Source organism: Mauremys reevesii, linkage group 7 (genome assembly GCF_016161935.1).
Source record: "Mauremys reevesii isolate NIE-2019 linkage group 7, ASM1616193v1, whole genome shotgun sequence".
Lineage (NCBI taxonomy): Eukaryota > Metazoa > Chordata > Testudines > Geoemydidae > Mauremys > Mauremys reevesii.
The window spans coordinates 94,965,879-94,983,890 of record NC_052629.1 but is presented as its reverse complement, the minus strand read 5'-3'; the positions used below and the strand labels follow the sequence as shown (position 1 = coordinate 94,983,890).

At 45.4% G+C, this 18,012-nt stretch overlaps 1 protein-coding gene across 5 annotated transcripts in view; it reads left to right on the top strand.

The window, feature by feature from the left end:
- Window positions 1-18,012, top strand: part of LOC120409277 (sororin-B-like) — a 32,933-nt gene that overhangs the window by 12,535 nt on the left and 2,386 nt on the right. For all 5 annotated transcript variants that reach the window (XM_039547047.1, XM_039547046.1, XM_039547044.1 and 2 more), the window contains one exon: window positions 11,393-11,455. In XM_039547047.1, coding sequence (XP_039402981.1) covers window positions 11,393-11,455 — 63 coding nt within the window. The remainder of the gene's footprint in view (window positions 1-11,392; window positions 11,456-18,012) is intronic.

Genomic DNA, 18,012 nt, shown 5'->3' with positions numbered 1-18,012 from the left:
CATAAATAATGCACCTGGATGTGGGTTTAATTGTTGGCACTTTAGAAACCATGTTTAATAGTCAGGACTAACTAGAAGCTTCTCCCATCTAAAAGCCACTCAGTGGCCTGTGTGAGTGAATTGGGTTTCTTAGTCCAACACCACAAATACCTGTATTGCTTAACTGACTTACTCGTTGGCAGCCTTGTCAGAGAATTGAACGGGCTGCAGGTGCTGAACTCTTGTTCACTAGAGAAGAGTAGGAGAGGGTAGGCACTGCCCTTATTGTACTTGGGCTGTGGATAGGCAGAGGCAAACAGTTTAAGCCCATCGCCCAGCAGGGCCCATTCTGATCAGCTAGGCTCACCTGCATACCAGAGGCTAGAGAGCCTCACTCATTGTTGCATCAAACCCATTACTTCTGTTTGAGCGCCACTGTGTCTTTTAAAAAGACAGCTAGTCTTGAGTTAAAGACTTCAAGTAATGGAAAATCCATCATGCCCCTTGGTAAAACTATTTCAGTGGCACTGGCAATAGCCATTAGGAACTATCTGCATGCTCTCTAGCTTCATTAACTGTGTTGGGTGCAGGTGTATTGAATGGTGGAGGAATAAGTTGGAAGAGCTGTGATTGTGATGTGATCTGGGGGGCTGTGGCATTGTTCTTGCCACTAGGCCACACTGTTGCTATGTAGTTCCTACATGCCTCCCTGTAGATTTTGTTTTAGTGGAATGGAGATAGTGGTCATGCATGGAAATATTTGGAGCATGGAGTTGTTAACAAGTGCTGAGAGAAATCTCAGACGTGGTTTGTGTCCAAAGAACTTTACCTTCATGACAGTTGTGACAACTGAGCACTCCCGAGCAGTGATGAATTATCTGACCAAGGTTTCTGGTTTCAAAGTGAAATTCACCAATAATCCCTTTTACTATCACTGTTTAGTGTTTGTTCAAGTGCCACGTCTGTCCAGACTCCGCTGAATTTAATTTTAGACTGAGCCACAGCATGATTTCCTTGCACAAACTGCTCATGAATTTTGGGGGCATAATCTGGCAGAAGGTTTGTCACGAGAGTATCCAGAAGGCAGAATTGGTCCAATCAAAGGTCCCTGTTGCTTTCACATTCTGCTCTAATGAAACGCATTAGCATGTCAGTCTAGAACTGGGGTTCTCAAACTGGGGGTCATGACCCCTAAGGGGGTTGCGAGGTGTCAGCCTCCACCCCCAAGCCCCATTTTATCTCTAGCATTTATAATAGTGGCTTGCTTGTGACGGGATCACCAATATAAAAATTTGAGAACCACATATCTAAGAGCTAGGAAAACCAGAGACTGTGAATGCTGTCCCAGCACCTGGGACTGGTCCTGGAATGGTGAGACTAGCTCCTGCATTAACTCCCTTCAAGGAGGTCCTCTGGTTCTCCTAACCTGGCTAAAGACCTCTGTCTGTCATCCACAAATGGACAGATTAGTTGAGAGATTCAACAAAACCCTGAAGGCAGTGCTGAAAGATTTGTATCCTTTGATCCCAAGCATTGAGGACCAGCTACTTCCTCTCCTTTCGTCCACCATAAGGGAGATGCTGCAAGCTTCCACCGGGTTCTGTCCCTTCAAACTGTTGTTTTACAACAACCTCAAAGGATAATGGATCTCCTGTATGAGAGCTGGGAGGAGCAGGAACTGAGAGCATCCAATGTGGCCCAGGATGTTCTCCAGTTCGGGAAGCTCCTCCAATGGCATTTACTCACTAAAACCTGTTGGGGGCCCAGCAAGCACAAGGATGGGTGCATGCCTATAGATTTTCCAACCCAGTGATAGTGTAGTTACTACTCCCCATCCAAGTGACTAGCCAGATGACAAGAGTCTTTTGAAGTGGGCCATCAGCTTGGCCCTGTAGACTGTGAGGTCCATTTGCTTGGGAGGTGGAAAGAAACCAGGGTCTACAATGTGAACCTGCCAAAGCCTTGGAAGACCAGGGAAGGGATATTGACTACTCCTTACCCACCAGAAGCTGAATTGGGACTTCAGTCATCCATTCACCCAGAGCCAGCACATGTGCAGAGAGATGCTGAACTACCTGAACAAGATGCTCAGGTTTTACTATCACGGCGGCCTTTCCCCGTGTATTCTCCCCTGCACCCGGCTAGCCCAGCTGATACACCATCTCATCAAGATGGTCCCAAGTCAGCAGGATAGAGACCCCACACTCCAGAAAATGTGGGAGACGGTCCAGGAGCTACTGGAACATTTAGGGTCCGTCAGCTATATCAGTACCACAGATCTTTAAAAAAGGGTATTGGCAAATCCCCTTTCTCTCCCAAACGTCAAGAAAAAGCAGCCTTCTTGACTGACTCCCTTTGGGCTCTTCCACTTCTAGACAACGCCCTTTGATTTAGACAAAGCGGTAATAATGTTTCAGCATTTAATGGACAAGATGCTCAGGCCTGGTCAGCAGTATGATGCTGCCTATTTGCATAACGTTGTTGTATATACCAATAACTGGGCCTGCCTGCAACAAGTACAAGCCATTCTCCAGTCCTTAGACTGAGACCTGCTTCAGCCATCAGGCAAAATGCAAATTGGCAAATCAAACCATTACTTACCTGGGTAGTAATGTGGGATGAGGCCAATGTAGGCCACTAGGTAGCAAAGTGCAGGCAGTGTTGGCCTACCCACTTCCTTGAACAAAGAAACCAGGTAAGAGACTTCCTTGGACTAGCTGGGTATGGCAGGCAATTTGTCCCTTGTGTCGCCACCATTGCGTCCCCTCTGACGGACCTCATAGAAGGTGGTAATCCAAAGAGGGTCCGCTGGAACAGCAATTGTGAGAATGCCTTTAATGTGGCTGTGCCAGGAACCAGTCCTCTTCCTTCCAGATTTTTCAAACGGGTTGATTTTAGAGAAGTAAGCCTGGGTGGCAAACAGCCCCAGCAGGAACGGCCACCTCTGAATGTTCCCTTAATAAAATCCCCTATTTCAACCAGGTGACCATGAATGATATCATTCTCCTGAGGATAACACAGAGAGATAAAGAACGGATGTTGTTTGAATGCCAGCAAACATCAGGACCATACGCTGTGTTATGCAATGATTCCGGACTATGTGCTACTGGCCTGGTGTGGTAAAATGTCCTACCATGGAGGACAGAATAAGGCTGCCCTCCTCAGAAACCTTTTGCAAAGGCTTTGGGAGTACATCCAGGAGAGCTTTATGGAGATGTCCCTGGAGGATTTCCGCTCCATTCCCAGACACATTAACAGACTTTTCCAGTAGCTGTACTGGCCGCGAATGCCAGGGCAAATTAATCATTAAACACGCTTGCTTTTAAACCATGTATAATATTTACAAAGGTACACTCACCAGAGGTCCCTTCTCCGCCTGGCGGGTCCGGGAGGCAGCCTTGGGTGCATTCGGGGGGTACTGACTCCAGGTCCAGGGTGAGAAACAGTTCCTGGCTGTCAGGGAAAACAGTTTCTCCGCTTGCTTGCTGTGAGCTATCTTCAACCTCCTCCTCCTCATCTTCCTCGTCCCCAAAACCCGCATCCCTGTTGCGTGCTACTCCATTGATGGAGTCAAAGCACAGGGGTGGGGTAGTTGTAGGGGCACCTCCTAGAATGGCATGCAGCTCATCATAGAAGTGGCATGTCTGGGCCTCTGACCCGGAGCGGCCGTTTGCCTCTCTGGTTTTTTGGTAGGCTTGCCTCAGCTCCTTAAGTTTCATGCGGCACTGCTGTGGGTCCCTGTTATAGCCTCTGTCCTTCATGCCCTTGGAGATTTTTTCAAATGTTTGGGCGTTTTGTCTTTTGGAACGGAGTTCTGATAGCACGGATTCCTCTCCCCATACGGAGATCAGATCCTGTACCTCCCGTTCAGTCCATGCTGGGGCTCTTTTGCGATTCTGGGACTGCATGGTCACCTTTGCTGACGAGATCTGCACTCACCTGCAGATTGCCACGCTGGCCAAACAGGAAATGAGATTCAAAAGTTCACGGGCCTTTTCTTGTCTACCTGGCCAGTGCATCTGACTTGAGAGTGCTGTCCAGAGCGGTGACAATGGAGCACTCTGGGATTGCTCCCGGAGGCCAATACTGTCAAATTGCGACCACACTACCCCAAATTTGACCTGGCAAGGTTGATTTCAGCGCTAATCCCCTCGTAGGGGGAGGAGTACAGAAATCGATTGTAAGAGCCCTTTAAGTCGGAAAAAACGGCTTAGTCGTGTGGATGGTTGCAGGGTTAAATCGATGTAACGCTGCTAAATTCGACCTAAACTCATAGTGTAGACCAGGGCTAAGATATCCCAGAACAATCCTTTGCCTTTATTTATAAACAAGACATCCCCTGCTGTTTGTTTTATCCTTTAGTTTTCCTCTCTTGTAGATTTCATGGTTTTTCAATTTGCACTTGGCTCAGTCTGCAAACAGGCATACCCTGAGGCATACAATACACAGGAGCATTTCTGAGGTGTGCCACCTCCTGGTGATCTGCCTTAACTCCAAGACCTAAAAAGCATCATTTGTAGTATAGATACATAACTCCTTAAATATTATCCATACATACATTTCACACTAATTATGACGACAGTGGGCTACTGGCTGTCAGCAGAGACCTCACATGCCCTATATCTCTATCTCTCCACCCGCTCTTCTCTTCACAATCTGAGTCCTGAGGATCAGCCCTTCCATCCCCACATCCTTGCCTGCACAGCATCTCCCATATCCACTGCATCTCCCCACACACCTCCTGCTTGCCATATGCTTGCCTTGCCCTTGATATATACAATTTTCCATCACTGAATTTTTGAATTTCTTAATTCCCAATAATCTGTTTTTAGCGTCTGAAGTCTGTGCTGTGTCCTTTTGTTTGTTTCTGCCATGAGTATTCAGCGTTCTGTGGCAGGTATGGTGTATGTTCCTGACCACTTGCATGCAATGGTCTGTGTTCCCACGCAGTAATTGCACAACTTTCTTAGGTCTGAAAGGAAAGTTCTTTTTCTTTGATTCTTCTTCTACACAGTGCATTTGCTCATGCCTGCTGCTCACTTGCATCAATATAGCCCCCAGGCCTGTATTGGATGCTTGTGTGCAGAGTTCAAACATCTTAAAGTTTAGACTAGCTTCTCTGGCAGAACTCTTTTCACTTTTATTAAAATCCTCCTGACAGGCAGAAATCCAAACCACCATGTGAGGCTGGGTCTTCTTGCAGAGGTCTCTGACCCTATAAAAAAACCTGAGCAATAATTTGTACGCGCCATAAAATAAGGAACTTGCTTTTGGTTCTAACAATGGATTCCACCAACAATGGATTCCACTTTTAATCAGTGACCCCAATCAGGATCCAACCTAGATAAGGGACTACTTTGATGCCGCTGTGTGCCTTGCTGTATCTTGACTGACCTGTATCTCTCTGAATCTCTCCTGGGTTTGAATTCCGTGATCTGTCTCTGTGTGATATATCGTTTTTTCCCTGGCCTGATATTTCTGTAGCTTTAAACTTGCTGTTTATATCTAAATTTTGGTAACCTACTATCATCATTTTCCCTCAACTATCTCAAACCATGAGTTTTGCATTTTGTACTTTATTTACATTAAATAGCACATGAAATTGATTGATTCACATTGTGCACAATCAGATCATTCTTTCTGAGCAACCTGGCTTCTGAAAAAATGAAATTTTAAAGCCACCATATTTAAATGCTGGCTTAACCCCTGCCTGCCCGAACCACTACACCCATTCCCCACACCGAGTGCCAACCTTCCCCTCTGCCTCACAGGACCCTCCCACCCAGGAGTCAGCCAGAGGACCAGGGAGGTCAAATGGGCAAGCCAGGGGGACTCTGGCCCCATGGACTCTGGGCAACCTCACTATATCCAAAAAGAGTACTGTTTACTTACATTTATTTTACTTATTTTTCTAGCATGGATTTTAGATCCCAGTAAAACCTGTTTTGGGTCCATTTTGTTTTTTCTTTCATTTTTCACATCATTTTCTTCATAAATCTCCAAATAGCTGGGATGTGGATGTGGAATTGATCCACTATTTGACCTCTGCTCTCTTTTGCCTGAATACCCTGGAGAATATCCACAGCTGCCAGAGCAACTTTTTTTTGATTTGACAGAGCAACTGTTTCCACCAATAATAACAAAACCCCCCCACCACCATACACATTTTTCCCCTCTTTGTTCCTGGAAAATGCTATGACAAGCTGAAAATGCTGCCCTGAAAGCCCAGTAAAGGCCAATAAAAAGCAGAGAGGTAAGTCACAGAGCTACTTCTATTCCAATATGGGGCCATTAGAAAAAGAAATTAAGCTTCATAATGTATTTCTTCTCTGTCTTCTCCATTTGTCTTCATTCATTTGAAGAAGAAGGGCAGTTTTGGGCTAAGAACTTTAACTCCACATGATTATTGATAGGGGACTTTTATATTTTCCCCAACCTATTCCTTTCTTAATCTCCCTTCCCCTGGAATCCTTCTTCCTTCCCCTCTCCTTCTGTCATTACTGAGGGTGGCCTCCTTTAGCCCCTCTCAGAGATGTCTGCTGTTGCCTGCTCTGCTGTCTGTTCTTTGGCTCTGTGTTGTGCTCAGTTGTGAGCGCTTCTCAGTTCCCTGTACTCAGAGTTCCAGTTTCCCAATTAGTTCACCATACAGAACCTAAACCACCAGAAGGGAGTTAAAGAAGCCAAAGGCAAAGGGCCAAGGGTGCCAGGGCCTCCCGCCAGACCATCCTGTTGCTCCTCCCAGCCAGGGCTCCCAGCTGGGAGGAGGCCCCCCCCCCAGCCCCCCCCCGTTTCCCTGTGGCCAGCTGGGCAGCCAGCTGGGCAGCTCAGCTGCAGTCCTGCTGCTGCCCTGTGCTTTTGGCTGGCAGGCAAGGTAAGGGGGGGGCAGCTCCAGTACTCAGGGCGGGGAGGGGGCCCCCAGGGCCCCAGGCCCCCCCTCCCCTCCCCATCTTTGAATTTTTTTTTTTTTGTAAGATTCAGAGATTTTACAGCTCATCACTTGCTTGTACTGAGAGAGAGGACAGGAGGGAGAGGAGGACTCCTAGGACCCTCCCCTTCTGCTGGCCTCTTGTGTTCTGCTGGCCTCTCACACGCACACCCCTCCCCACCCCCCACAGCATTTACCTTTGGGACACAATACTAATAGCCTTGGCCAGTGATATTCTGTCATTGTCATCCAATACATCACAAAAAAAAAAATCTTAAAAAAAATGCCTTCAACCAAAATTCACTCTAATTATTCAATGGGCAAAGACACCTAAACCTAAACTCGGCTCCCCAAAGCCAGAGTTTTTACTCTTTACTTTTTACATATTCACCTCCTCCTTAACACCACCCCTCTACTCACGAGGTATGTGATTTATGCTATCTCCCCCCACATTTGGCATTTTTACCTGGCCTCCCCCCTAATACCTCTCTTTATCTACCTCCCAGAGGTCCAGAGAAAACAAAATTAAGAACCCCTTTGGCATCACTGAAGGCTCTGAACTGAGGGTAGCTGCATTAACTTGGCTAGATCAGGCATTGTATTTAGACTCCCCATTGTTTGTGCGTGTGTTCTAGGGACCCACATAAGAGAAAATACTTTGGACTGTTCCCTCAGGCTGGGATCTGATCATTAGGGTTACTAGGAGTCCTGTACTGGACTTGCGTGTGCTTATTCTCCTCCCCTTCTTCCTTTTCCCTAGGAACAAACCAGGGGCTCCCTTTTACCCCAGGCTTTTGCCCTTCCTTTTGGGACTTGTGCTCTAGGAATGGTCTTGCTTGCAGGTATAAGTCAGCAGCACTGGCTGCCTCTTCCACGGTTGCTGGGGGAATTTCCCACACCTCTGCCCTCACCTCATTGGAGCAGACACCAAAGAACTGCACCTGAGCAAATAGATCTACCAACTGGTGATCATTTCTCCCCTTTTCCTTTTTATCCATTTTCTCCATTTCACCATGTTTCCTGCTATCCAGTTGTTAGATCTATCACCTAAAATGTAGAAATCTATGGGGTAATTTGAAACCTTTCTAACCGCCGACTCCTTAATCCAATCATACAACATAGCATTATTTACATTCATATAATTAAACCAGTTCTCAACGTATTTACCACCGTGAGCCACATATGCAGCTTTCAGTGTGTTATGTGGGCCACATCCACACTATATGTCCCTGTATGGCCTCAGGATGTCACATGGGCTGCAGCTGGGTGCTCATTGGGCCGCAAGCAGCCCACTCGCTGCAGGTTGAGAATTACTTTCTGGATTAAACATTTATAAGGCTTTGCCAGTCACTTGGGGAGGTAAGATGGCCAAGTCTGTTCAGCAGGGATTTTGTGCACCTTGCCTATCCTTTCAAAGGTGGTCATATTCTTCAGTGGGTCAATATTCTTCCCCCGTAACTCGGGCGGTTTCACCCAGCTGGGTGAGCCCAAGGAGGATGACTTGTGGGCTGAGAGTTCTGTTTGTGTAATTCCAGTTTTTTAAGCTTGTAGTGCCTTTCCTTCTCCCTTCCTTTAACTTCTGTGACCTGTGTTCGCTCCTCTGCTTTCTGCTTTTTGGCTTTCTCTGCTGCTTCCAGTTTATGATCTCCCTCTTGGCCAATTCTAACTGGAGGGCTGCCCCTCTGGGACCTGTGCCAGGCTGGTTTCCTAAGCCTGCACCTCCCACTCAACTTCAGGTTATTTCGATGGATGCATCAGTTCTCCATGATGCTTATCCTATTGCATGAATAGAGATTTTTATCCCCTCTACTATTTTCTCTATAGCCTCCAGGCTATGATCTGTGCACAGTTTTTCCAACTGTGATTTGGTATGTTTGGCATGTCTCTGGCTTACTCATCCTGTCCTTTATGTTCTATTTCCCATACCCAAAATAAATCAATGGAAAACAACAAACCATAACCTTTTTCTTTACCTGTTTCCAAGCCTCCCCAACTTCACCACCCCTGGGCAACACAAGCTCTCCCCTCTGGGCCTCCCCGGCCCTGCTGTTACTCTACAAGCTCGCAATCGGCACACTCAAGCCCTCTGAGTGTCACCCTGGATTCACCAGCTCCTGTTCCCCTGAACACTCACAGAATTCACAAAAAGAACAGGAGTACTTGTGGCACCTTAGAGACTAACAAATTTATTTGAGTGTAAGCTTTCGTGGGCTACAGCCCACTTCTTCGGCTGCATAGAATGGAACATATAGTGAGGAGATATATATATACACACACATACAGAGAGCATGAAAAGGTGGGAGTTGTCTTACCAACTCTGAGAGGCCAATTAAGTAAGAGAAAAAAACTTTTTAAGTGATAATCAAGATAGCCCAGTACAGACAGTTTGATAAGAAGTGTGAGAATACTTACAAGGGGAGATAGATTCAATGTTTGTAATGGCTCAGCCATTCCCAGATTTGCTTCTTTCAAAGAAACAGTACAGCCCAGCTTACCAGTTCCATCTGAGGTTCACTGCTCTGCTTAATACACAGCACTGAGATAGGCTTATAGTGAAATCAAATATAAATGTATTTAACAAACCATAGTAGCAAGTACAAGTATTGGAAACAAATGGTGACATATAAAATAAAATCATAACACACATTCCAGACCCAGACTTAATTAACAAGATACTGTCATGTCTGGTAGAGTCCTGCTCACCCAAAATCCTTGCAGAGCTTTTCAGCCAGGCTGGCTGTGACCCTCCTTTCACGAGGCAGCATGCTGTCAGTCTGCCTGCTCAGTCAGTGGTTCTCAGCCAGGTTTCAGGGGGTCTGCCAAAATAAACCAGAGAGCAGGGCCGGCTTTAGACTTGCTGGTGCCCAGGACAAAAAGCTGAAGCCCGAGCCCCGCCGGGGGCTTGAAGCCGAAGCCAGAACAACTTAACTTCACAGGGCCCCTGTGGTGTGGGGCCCTGAGCAATTGCCCTGCTTGCTACCCCCTAATGCCAACCCTGGCTTTTAATCTACTGCATATGCAGAGAAGCAGTAGTTGTGGCACAGGTGGGCTGTGGAATTTTTTTTAGCATGTTGGTGGGGCTCAGAAAGAAAAAGGTTGAGAACCCCTGTGCTAGATGAAAGATTCAGTGTGTTCCTTTTCACCCTAAGATATCGCAGGACAATCCTTTGTCTTTACTTGTAAACAGGACATCCCCTTGCTCTCTGTTACACTGTGGAGAGATTTCCTCTCTCGGAGATTTCACAATCTTTCAGTGTGTACTTGGCTCAGTATGCAGATAGGCAAAGAGTATACAAATGGCTAGACAGGGAGATAGGTGTTTTGTTATCTCCTACCTGAAGGGAACATTTCCAAGGTATGTCACCTTCTGGCGATCTGCCTTAACTCCAAAACCTTCATAGCATAATTTTCAGTGTAGATACATAACTTCTTCAATATCTGTTTGTACGTTTTGTAATGATTATGATGACCAGTGGGCTACCTCATATGCCACCCTTTAGTGTGACCTACTATGCAGCCATCTGACCCAGGAAATCCCTGTAAAACGCCTATACCCCTTCCCCCATGCCTTCTGCCAGTTGGCATCACGGGGTCCCTGGGTCACAGGCTGATTCCCAGGAAAGCTGCTTAAGAGCTTCTGCCACCTGGACCCTCAGGAGAGGTAGAAAGACCATCTCGACTTTGTTATCTTTTGTACCATTCCTTGCATATACACTCAGACCTTTCCTTGGGAAGTTGGCGGTAAGAGACAACGAGCCTGCTCTGTCTCTGGCATGCCAAAGAAGTCCGATGGTCCAGATCCCCTGTTACATGACGGTCTGGCCTGTTACAGAGCCTGGGGGCTGTCATGAATATTCACACAAATGCCCAGCCTCCTTTGTCCATATCTAACTTCCTCACCCTAATTATGTTGGGGTGTCCTTATCCTATAGATTAGTATAGTAATGGTTTCAACTAATTGTCATATACATCAATTCATTGCCAAGGCCAGTTTGCTGTTAAGCATTTGCCAACATTTTATGCTAAAATATCCAATCTAGTATCAGTTCAGTGTTCCTGTGGTTACCTGGTATTATGTTGTACAAACTCTCTGCTTTAAGCACAGTATTCCCAGTTCCCCAAGCCTCAGGGTCACTGTTGGGCCATTTATCTATAACACAGTTCATGGGCCTCAAAGCCTTATTATGGTAACTGGGTAAGCTAATGTCTTACAGGATCCAGGCCTGTAGGTTCCTTGCGTTACTGTTAAGTAAAATAAAATGGGCTCAATGGGCTACAGCTGTGGGTCGTCAAAGATGATTGTGTTCCAGTCTGACCTTTCTTTCCTTGGGCACATCTGTTTCTTTTGTCTTATGCTTGGACTGGAAGCTTTGTGAAGCAGGGGCCATTTTTTTTAGTTCTGTGTACACCACGTAGCGCAATGGGGTCCTAGGCTCTGCTACAGTGCAAGAAACAATAAGTCTTGTTTCTTTTATCCTCTTTATGCAGCTTCCAGCTCCGGTGGTGAAGCGATCGATCATGGTGAAAAAGATCCTGCCCCGAAAACAGCAGGTCTGTGAGTCAAACCTTCCTGTCGCTGTTGTTTGTGTACGCACGTGAACTGAAATCTGTTTTGATTATACTCCCCAACTCCAAACCAGCCACAGACCAAGCATCGCTTTCCAGCCTGTAGGATAAGTAAAAGAATAAAGAATTAAAATTAGCCTAAGTTTGGTTACGCGTGTGTGGGTGTGGTAAAGGAGGCCCCAATCGGCAAGTAAAAGAAGGCCATGAAAATAATTAGTATTACTTGTAGTGTGGGAATGTTGTATGGTTTTAAAAGTAACTAAGAAAATAAAGAGCTGCAGTAACAAGACAAAGAAAAACTGTCTTAAAAGAAACAAGCCCAAACCTTCCCACTGTTCTGCTAGTAAGCAAGGGAGGAGGTGGGGAGAGAAGATAAGAAAGAAAAGACCTTGCAGGGAAAGGAGGCTGTAAATCTTATCTGGATTAAGACTTGGAATAAGATCAAGTTGATCTTTAGCTGAAGTCAGTAATGGGCAATGACATCGCTTGTTTGATAAAGGGGATAAAAAGTAAACTTTTAGCAGGTTCATTGCTAATACCTGCCTAACCACATTGGAACTAACCAATATGGGTCTAAGCACCCCCTGGGTTTAGGGTTTAGCCCATTTATAAGTATCTCGATCAAAAGTTCATAAATGTTCTGTTACTGTTTGGATGCAGTAAATTTCTTACTAGTTAGACTTTTTAGGCATGTTTAGATCAACTGTATAAATATCATTTGGCCTTGGGATTTAATAAAGGAATTTATAAGTTAAATTTAGTGTTTGGTGGTTTCCCATATCAATATTAATAATTCCAACACAGCCCATTGAGAAGGGAAAGGCAAACCTCAGTTTGTTTCTGTTTCCAGCTCTGGAAAGGAGTGCTCTCTAGCATTTACAGCAGAGTGAGCTGGGTGGCAGGACACCGACCATTAGTTCTGGCTCTGCAGCAGGTTTTCTGTATCATATGTTACAGGTGAGGCAAAGAGTACTTAAATGACTTGGGTAGGATTATGCAAGGCTGTGAATAGGACCCAGGAGTCCTGCTCCCCGGCCTTTTTCTGTACTCGTTAGACACGCTGCCTTCCAGAACTGGGAAGAGAACCCAGAAAGCCTGATTTCCAGTCCACTGCTCTGACCACTAGACACAGCCCCCCGCGACCCATTATGAAGCCGAGATGTTTGTACCTGACTTGGAATGAATTCCATCTTTATTCATTTAATGGATGGACTTTAAAAATCAGACTTCAGCAAACTCAGAGAACTGGTAGGTAGGTTCTGTCATGGATCCACAGCTACACCCCAGCTTTTAAACAGTCTCTTGGAAAGCCCCCCTTTAGCGTGGCAGATCCCTAAGGAGTCCCACTCCTTTCTTCAGGCTAGGCCATGCAGCCTCACTGCCTCCTAGATTGAGTGTCTGTGCTCCAGCACTTCTGCTCTACATTGTGAGCTGTGCCCAGCAAGTCCAACTGAGAGAGTCTCCTGGTAGAGACTTGTACACTCTTTAGGAACTAGTGCATCTCAGCAGATATTTATTGTAGGTAGGTAACAGAATGCAGGGGTCCAGAACAAATCATGCCAAACCAACCTAATTTCCTCCTTTGGAAAGATAATGGGCCTAGTGGATGGGGCAAAGCAACAGATGATATGTTTAGACTTTAGTAAGACTTTTGATACAGTCCCATGTGACATTCTCATAAGCAAATTAAGGAAATATGAAATTATGATAAGTTGGGTGCAAAACTGGTTGAAAGATTGTGTCCAGTTTTTGTTCTCAAAGAGTAGTTATGAATGGTTTGCTGTCAAACTGGGAGGGCCTATTTAATGGGGACCTGCAGGGATCTGTCCTGGGTCTGGTACTATTCAATACTTTATTAATGACTCAGATAATGGAGTGGAGAGTATGCTTATACAATTTGTGCATGACACTGTGATGGGTTGGATCACAGAAACCCCCTTGGGGCTGCCAACTGATGTGCCAAGACTACTTCTGCCCCTGCCTTTCCTGCCCTGGCAGCTTAGGACTCCAGCACACAGCCTGGTTTGAGCCAGACCCGCTAGCCTGCTGCAGAGCCAGACCCAGGTCTGGACCACATCCCCAAAGCTGCAGGTTTACCTGAAAGCAACTTACAGAAGAGTTCCTGTCTTTACCACTCAGATGCCCAACTCCCAATGAGGTCTAAAACCCAGATAAATCCGTTTTACCCTGTATAAAGCTTCTTATACAGGGTAAACTCCAATTGTTTGCCCTCTATAACACTGATAGAGATGCACAGCTGTTTGCCCCCCTCCTCCACAGGTATTAATACATACTCTGGGTTAATTAATAAGTAAAAAGTGATTTTATTAAATACAGAAAGTAGGATTTATGTGGTTCCAAGTAGTAACAGACAGAACAAAGTGAATTACCAAGCAAAATAAAATAAATCAGCAAGTCTATGACTAATACAGTAAGAAACTGAATACAGATAAGATCTCACCCTCAGAGATGTTTCAATACATTTCTTTCACAAACCGGATGCCTTCCTAGTCTGGGCACAATCCTTTCCCCTGGTACAGCCCTTGTTCCAGCTCAGGTGGTAGCTAGGGGATTCCTCATGATGGCTGCCTCCCTTTGTTCTGTTCCACCCCCTTATATATCTTTGCATAAGGCGGGAATCCTTTGTCCCTCTCTGGGTTCCCACCCGTCCTTCTTAATGGAAAGACACCAAGTTAAAGATGGATTCCAGTTCAGGTGACATGATCACATGTCACTGTAAGACTTCATTACCCACTTGTCAGCACACACGTATACAGGAAGACTTGCAAGTACTGTAAAACAGAACCATCTGCAGTCAGTTGTCCTGGTTGATGGGAGTCATCAAGATTCCAAACCACCATTAATGGCCCACACTTTGCATAATTACAATAGGCCCTCAGAGTTATTTCATATTTCTAATAGCGATACATTTATACAAACAGGATGACCACACTCAGTAGACTATAAGCTTTGTAATGATACCTTACAAGAGACCTTTTGCATGAAGCATATTTATATTCACACTCATTAGCATATTTTAATAAAATCATATAGAATGCGTCACAGACACCAAACTAGGAGGGATTGAACTTTGGAGGACAGGATTAGAATTCAAATGGCCCTGATAAATTGCAGTTGTCTTTACTGAATTTCATCTTGTTGATTTCAGAGCAAAGTACTACCCTTAGCAAGGAAAAATCTCAAATGCACAAATAAAATGGGGGATAACTTGTTAGGTACAGTACTACAGAAAAGGATCTGGGGGTTCTAGTGGATCACAAATTCAATATAAGCCAATAGTGTAGTGCACTTGCAAAAGAGGCTAATATCATTCTGGGGTGTATTAACAGGAATGTGATATGAAAGACCTGGGAGGTAATTGGCTTACTCTGCTGGGCAGTGGCAAGGTCTTGGATGGAATATTGTGTCCAGTTCTGGCTGCCACACTTTAAAAGAGATGTGGACACATTGGAGAGAGTCCAGAGGAGAGGAACAAAAAATGATAAAATCCTACCTATGAGGAAAGATTGAAAAACTTGGGCACGTTTAGTCTTGAGAAAAGAACTGAGGGGAACTGATAGCAATATTCAAATATATTAAGGGCTGTTATAAAGAGGCCAGTGATCAACTGTTTTCCACATTCATTGAAAGCAGGACAAGAAGTAATCGGCTTAATGTGCAGCAAAGGAGATTCAGGTTAGATACTAAGAAAAACTTGCTAACCCTAAGGATAGTTAATAAGTTACCCAGGGAGGTTGTGGAACCCCTGTTATTGGAGGTTTTTAATAACAGGTTAGCCAAGCACCTGTCAGGAATGTTTACTTGGTCTGGCCTCAGCGCTGGTGGATGGACTAGATGGCAGATCCCTTCCAACACTACATTTCTTAGTGTATATTGTACTGCTACTTGTCTGGAGAAGTTAATGGCGCAGCTACTGTGTGAGCACCAGTTTAGACTTAAAATATTCCTATTCTGACTGCCACATCTCATAAAGAGATTCTCAACTGTTATAATACAGGAAAAATCAGGAATTTGGGAAACTGGGATGATGTGGATTTTGAAAGCTGTTTTCTAGTCTATGTAGCCCACCTTGTAGATCTTAAAGCCAGAGGGACAATTAGATCACCTAGATCGTTATGCAGGCTAGAGAATTTCACCCAGTTACCACTGCATTGAGCCCAATAGCTTGTTTGACTAAAGCATCTTCCAGAATCCACCATTTCCCTTGTGGAGAATCCACCACTTCCCTTCAGAGTTTGTTCCAGTGAATCACCTTCTATTTAAAAAAAAAGGGGGGGGGGAGGGGCGGTCATTTCTAATTGGATTGTGTCTGGCTTTAACTTCCAGGCATTGGTTCTTATTCTGCCTTTCTCCTCTAGGCTGCTAAAGAACCCTTTAGTACCTGGGATTTTTTTCCTGGTGAAAATATTTATATGCCGTAATTGAGTTACCTCTTGTTCTTCTTTGAGAAGCGTCTCTATAGATGCTCCATGTCTGGATACGTACATGCCCGTGTGCTCTTCACTGGAGATTTTTGTCAACAGTGTCCGTGGGTCTGCACCCCAGACACCCTCGTGCCCGTTACAAGAGTATATGGGGGAGATGGACCTGCTGCCACTCCAGTTCCTTCTCAACTGTCTGTGGCTTGAGATGGAGTATCACGGTGTCCGTTAGGAACCACATGTACAGGCCCCAGTACCATCCAGGCTCCCCTCCATTTCCTACCTTCCTGGGAGCTCATCATCTTGGACAGATGGATTCTAGAAGTAATTTCCATAGTCTGTTCCATCCAGTTGAGCTCCTTCCCACTCCCTGTCCCTCTTCAGGGACCCCTTTACCTCCCTCCACAAAGACAAGAGGTACAATCCTTCCTAGTTCTGGGGATGATATAACCTGTCCCACTGGACTTCATTGGGAAAGGGTTCTAGTCTCAGTACTTCCTCCTCCTGAAGAAAAACGGGAATGGGTAGGTGGGTGGAGGAGACCAGTTCTAGACCTCAGGACTTTAAACATCTTCATTAGCTCCCAACAGTTCAGTATGACGACCCTAGCAACAATAATTCCCTTTCTGAATCTGGGAGATTAGTTTGGTTTGTTTCTCTCAACCTTATTTTCATGGTGTCATTCATCCCTCACACAAACAATTCCTGTTTTGTGGTAGTCAAGGACGACTGCCAGTATTGCGTCCTAATCTTCAGCCTCTCCACCATCCCCATCCACGTCCAAAGGTCTTTATCAAAGTTCTGTCAGCCACAGCAGCCTGTCTTTGCCAGATAGGCATCATCATCTTTTCCTGCCTAAATGACTAGCTCCTGAAAGGCTCTTCACTTGTCAAAGCACAGAGAGTAACCAGCAAGACTGTCTCTGTTTCACTTGCTGGGACTCCACCTCAATATGGAGACGTTTACCCTAACACCCACACAACATATTGATTTAATCTGAGCCACTCTGGACTCCTTCCACCAGAGCATACTTATCCAGGGACAGATTCACCCCCATGTCCAACCTTGTTTCAATAATCCAACACAGTCCACTAACCACTGTGAGGATTTGCCTGAACTTCTGGACCATATGGCAGCCTGTATGTTCACGATTCCCATTTTCAGTGTCTTCAAGCATGGTTGAGAACCATCGACACCCCCTACAGACACAACCTATCCAAGTGGGCGTCAGTACCTGAGAAGGGCCTTGAGTCTCTGAACTCGTGGAAGGACCTACAAAAAGTGTGCATGGGCACTCTGTTTGTACAGCATCCTTCAATGAAGATCATCACCACAGATTACTGTCACATGTTGGGGTGCAGACTCCCAAAAACCTCACAGTTCAGGGCAAATGGACCACTCAGGAGGCGATCCTCCGTATCAACATATTGGAGCTCAGAACAGCCAGTTACACTTGCCATCACTTCCTACTATACATCAAGGACAACAGCGCAGCAGTGTGTTACATCAATCAGCATGGAGGAGCAAGATCCCAGTCCTTGTGCATCAAAGCCATAAAAGTATGGTCCTGGTGCCTATCACATTGCATACAGGTGTGAGCGTTTTTCTGCAGCCCTCCTCTCAAAGCGTGACTACTTGAAGGCTCTACTTCCTGTAAAATGCTCTTTAGCTCACAATCTCGATTACCTGATGAATTTAAAAACCACAGACTTATTGCTGAGCTCCATCAAAGTTTACCTAGCTGCCATCACAGCTTCTCACCTTCCCAGAGAAGGGTTCTCAGTCTTTGCCCCACCCCACCACTACAAGATTTATCAAAGGCCTATTCAACATCTTCCCTCCTATCAAGGAACTAACTCCGCCAAGAGACCTCACTTTACTCCTTGCCTTTTACCTTGACAGGACTAGGCCCGTTTCAGGTTTTCCCTGGACTCTTCATCTCTGTTGCAGAACAAATTAAGGGACATCCGCTCTCCACCCAAAAATTGTCCATGCGGTTTGCAGGTTGTATTCTATCATGCTATGAGTTTTCAGGGGTTCATTCCACGCTCCAGAAGTTACTGCTTGTATCACCAGGGCTCAATCTACCTCTGTAGCGAT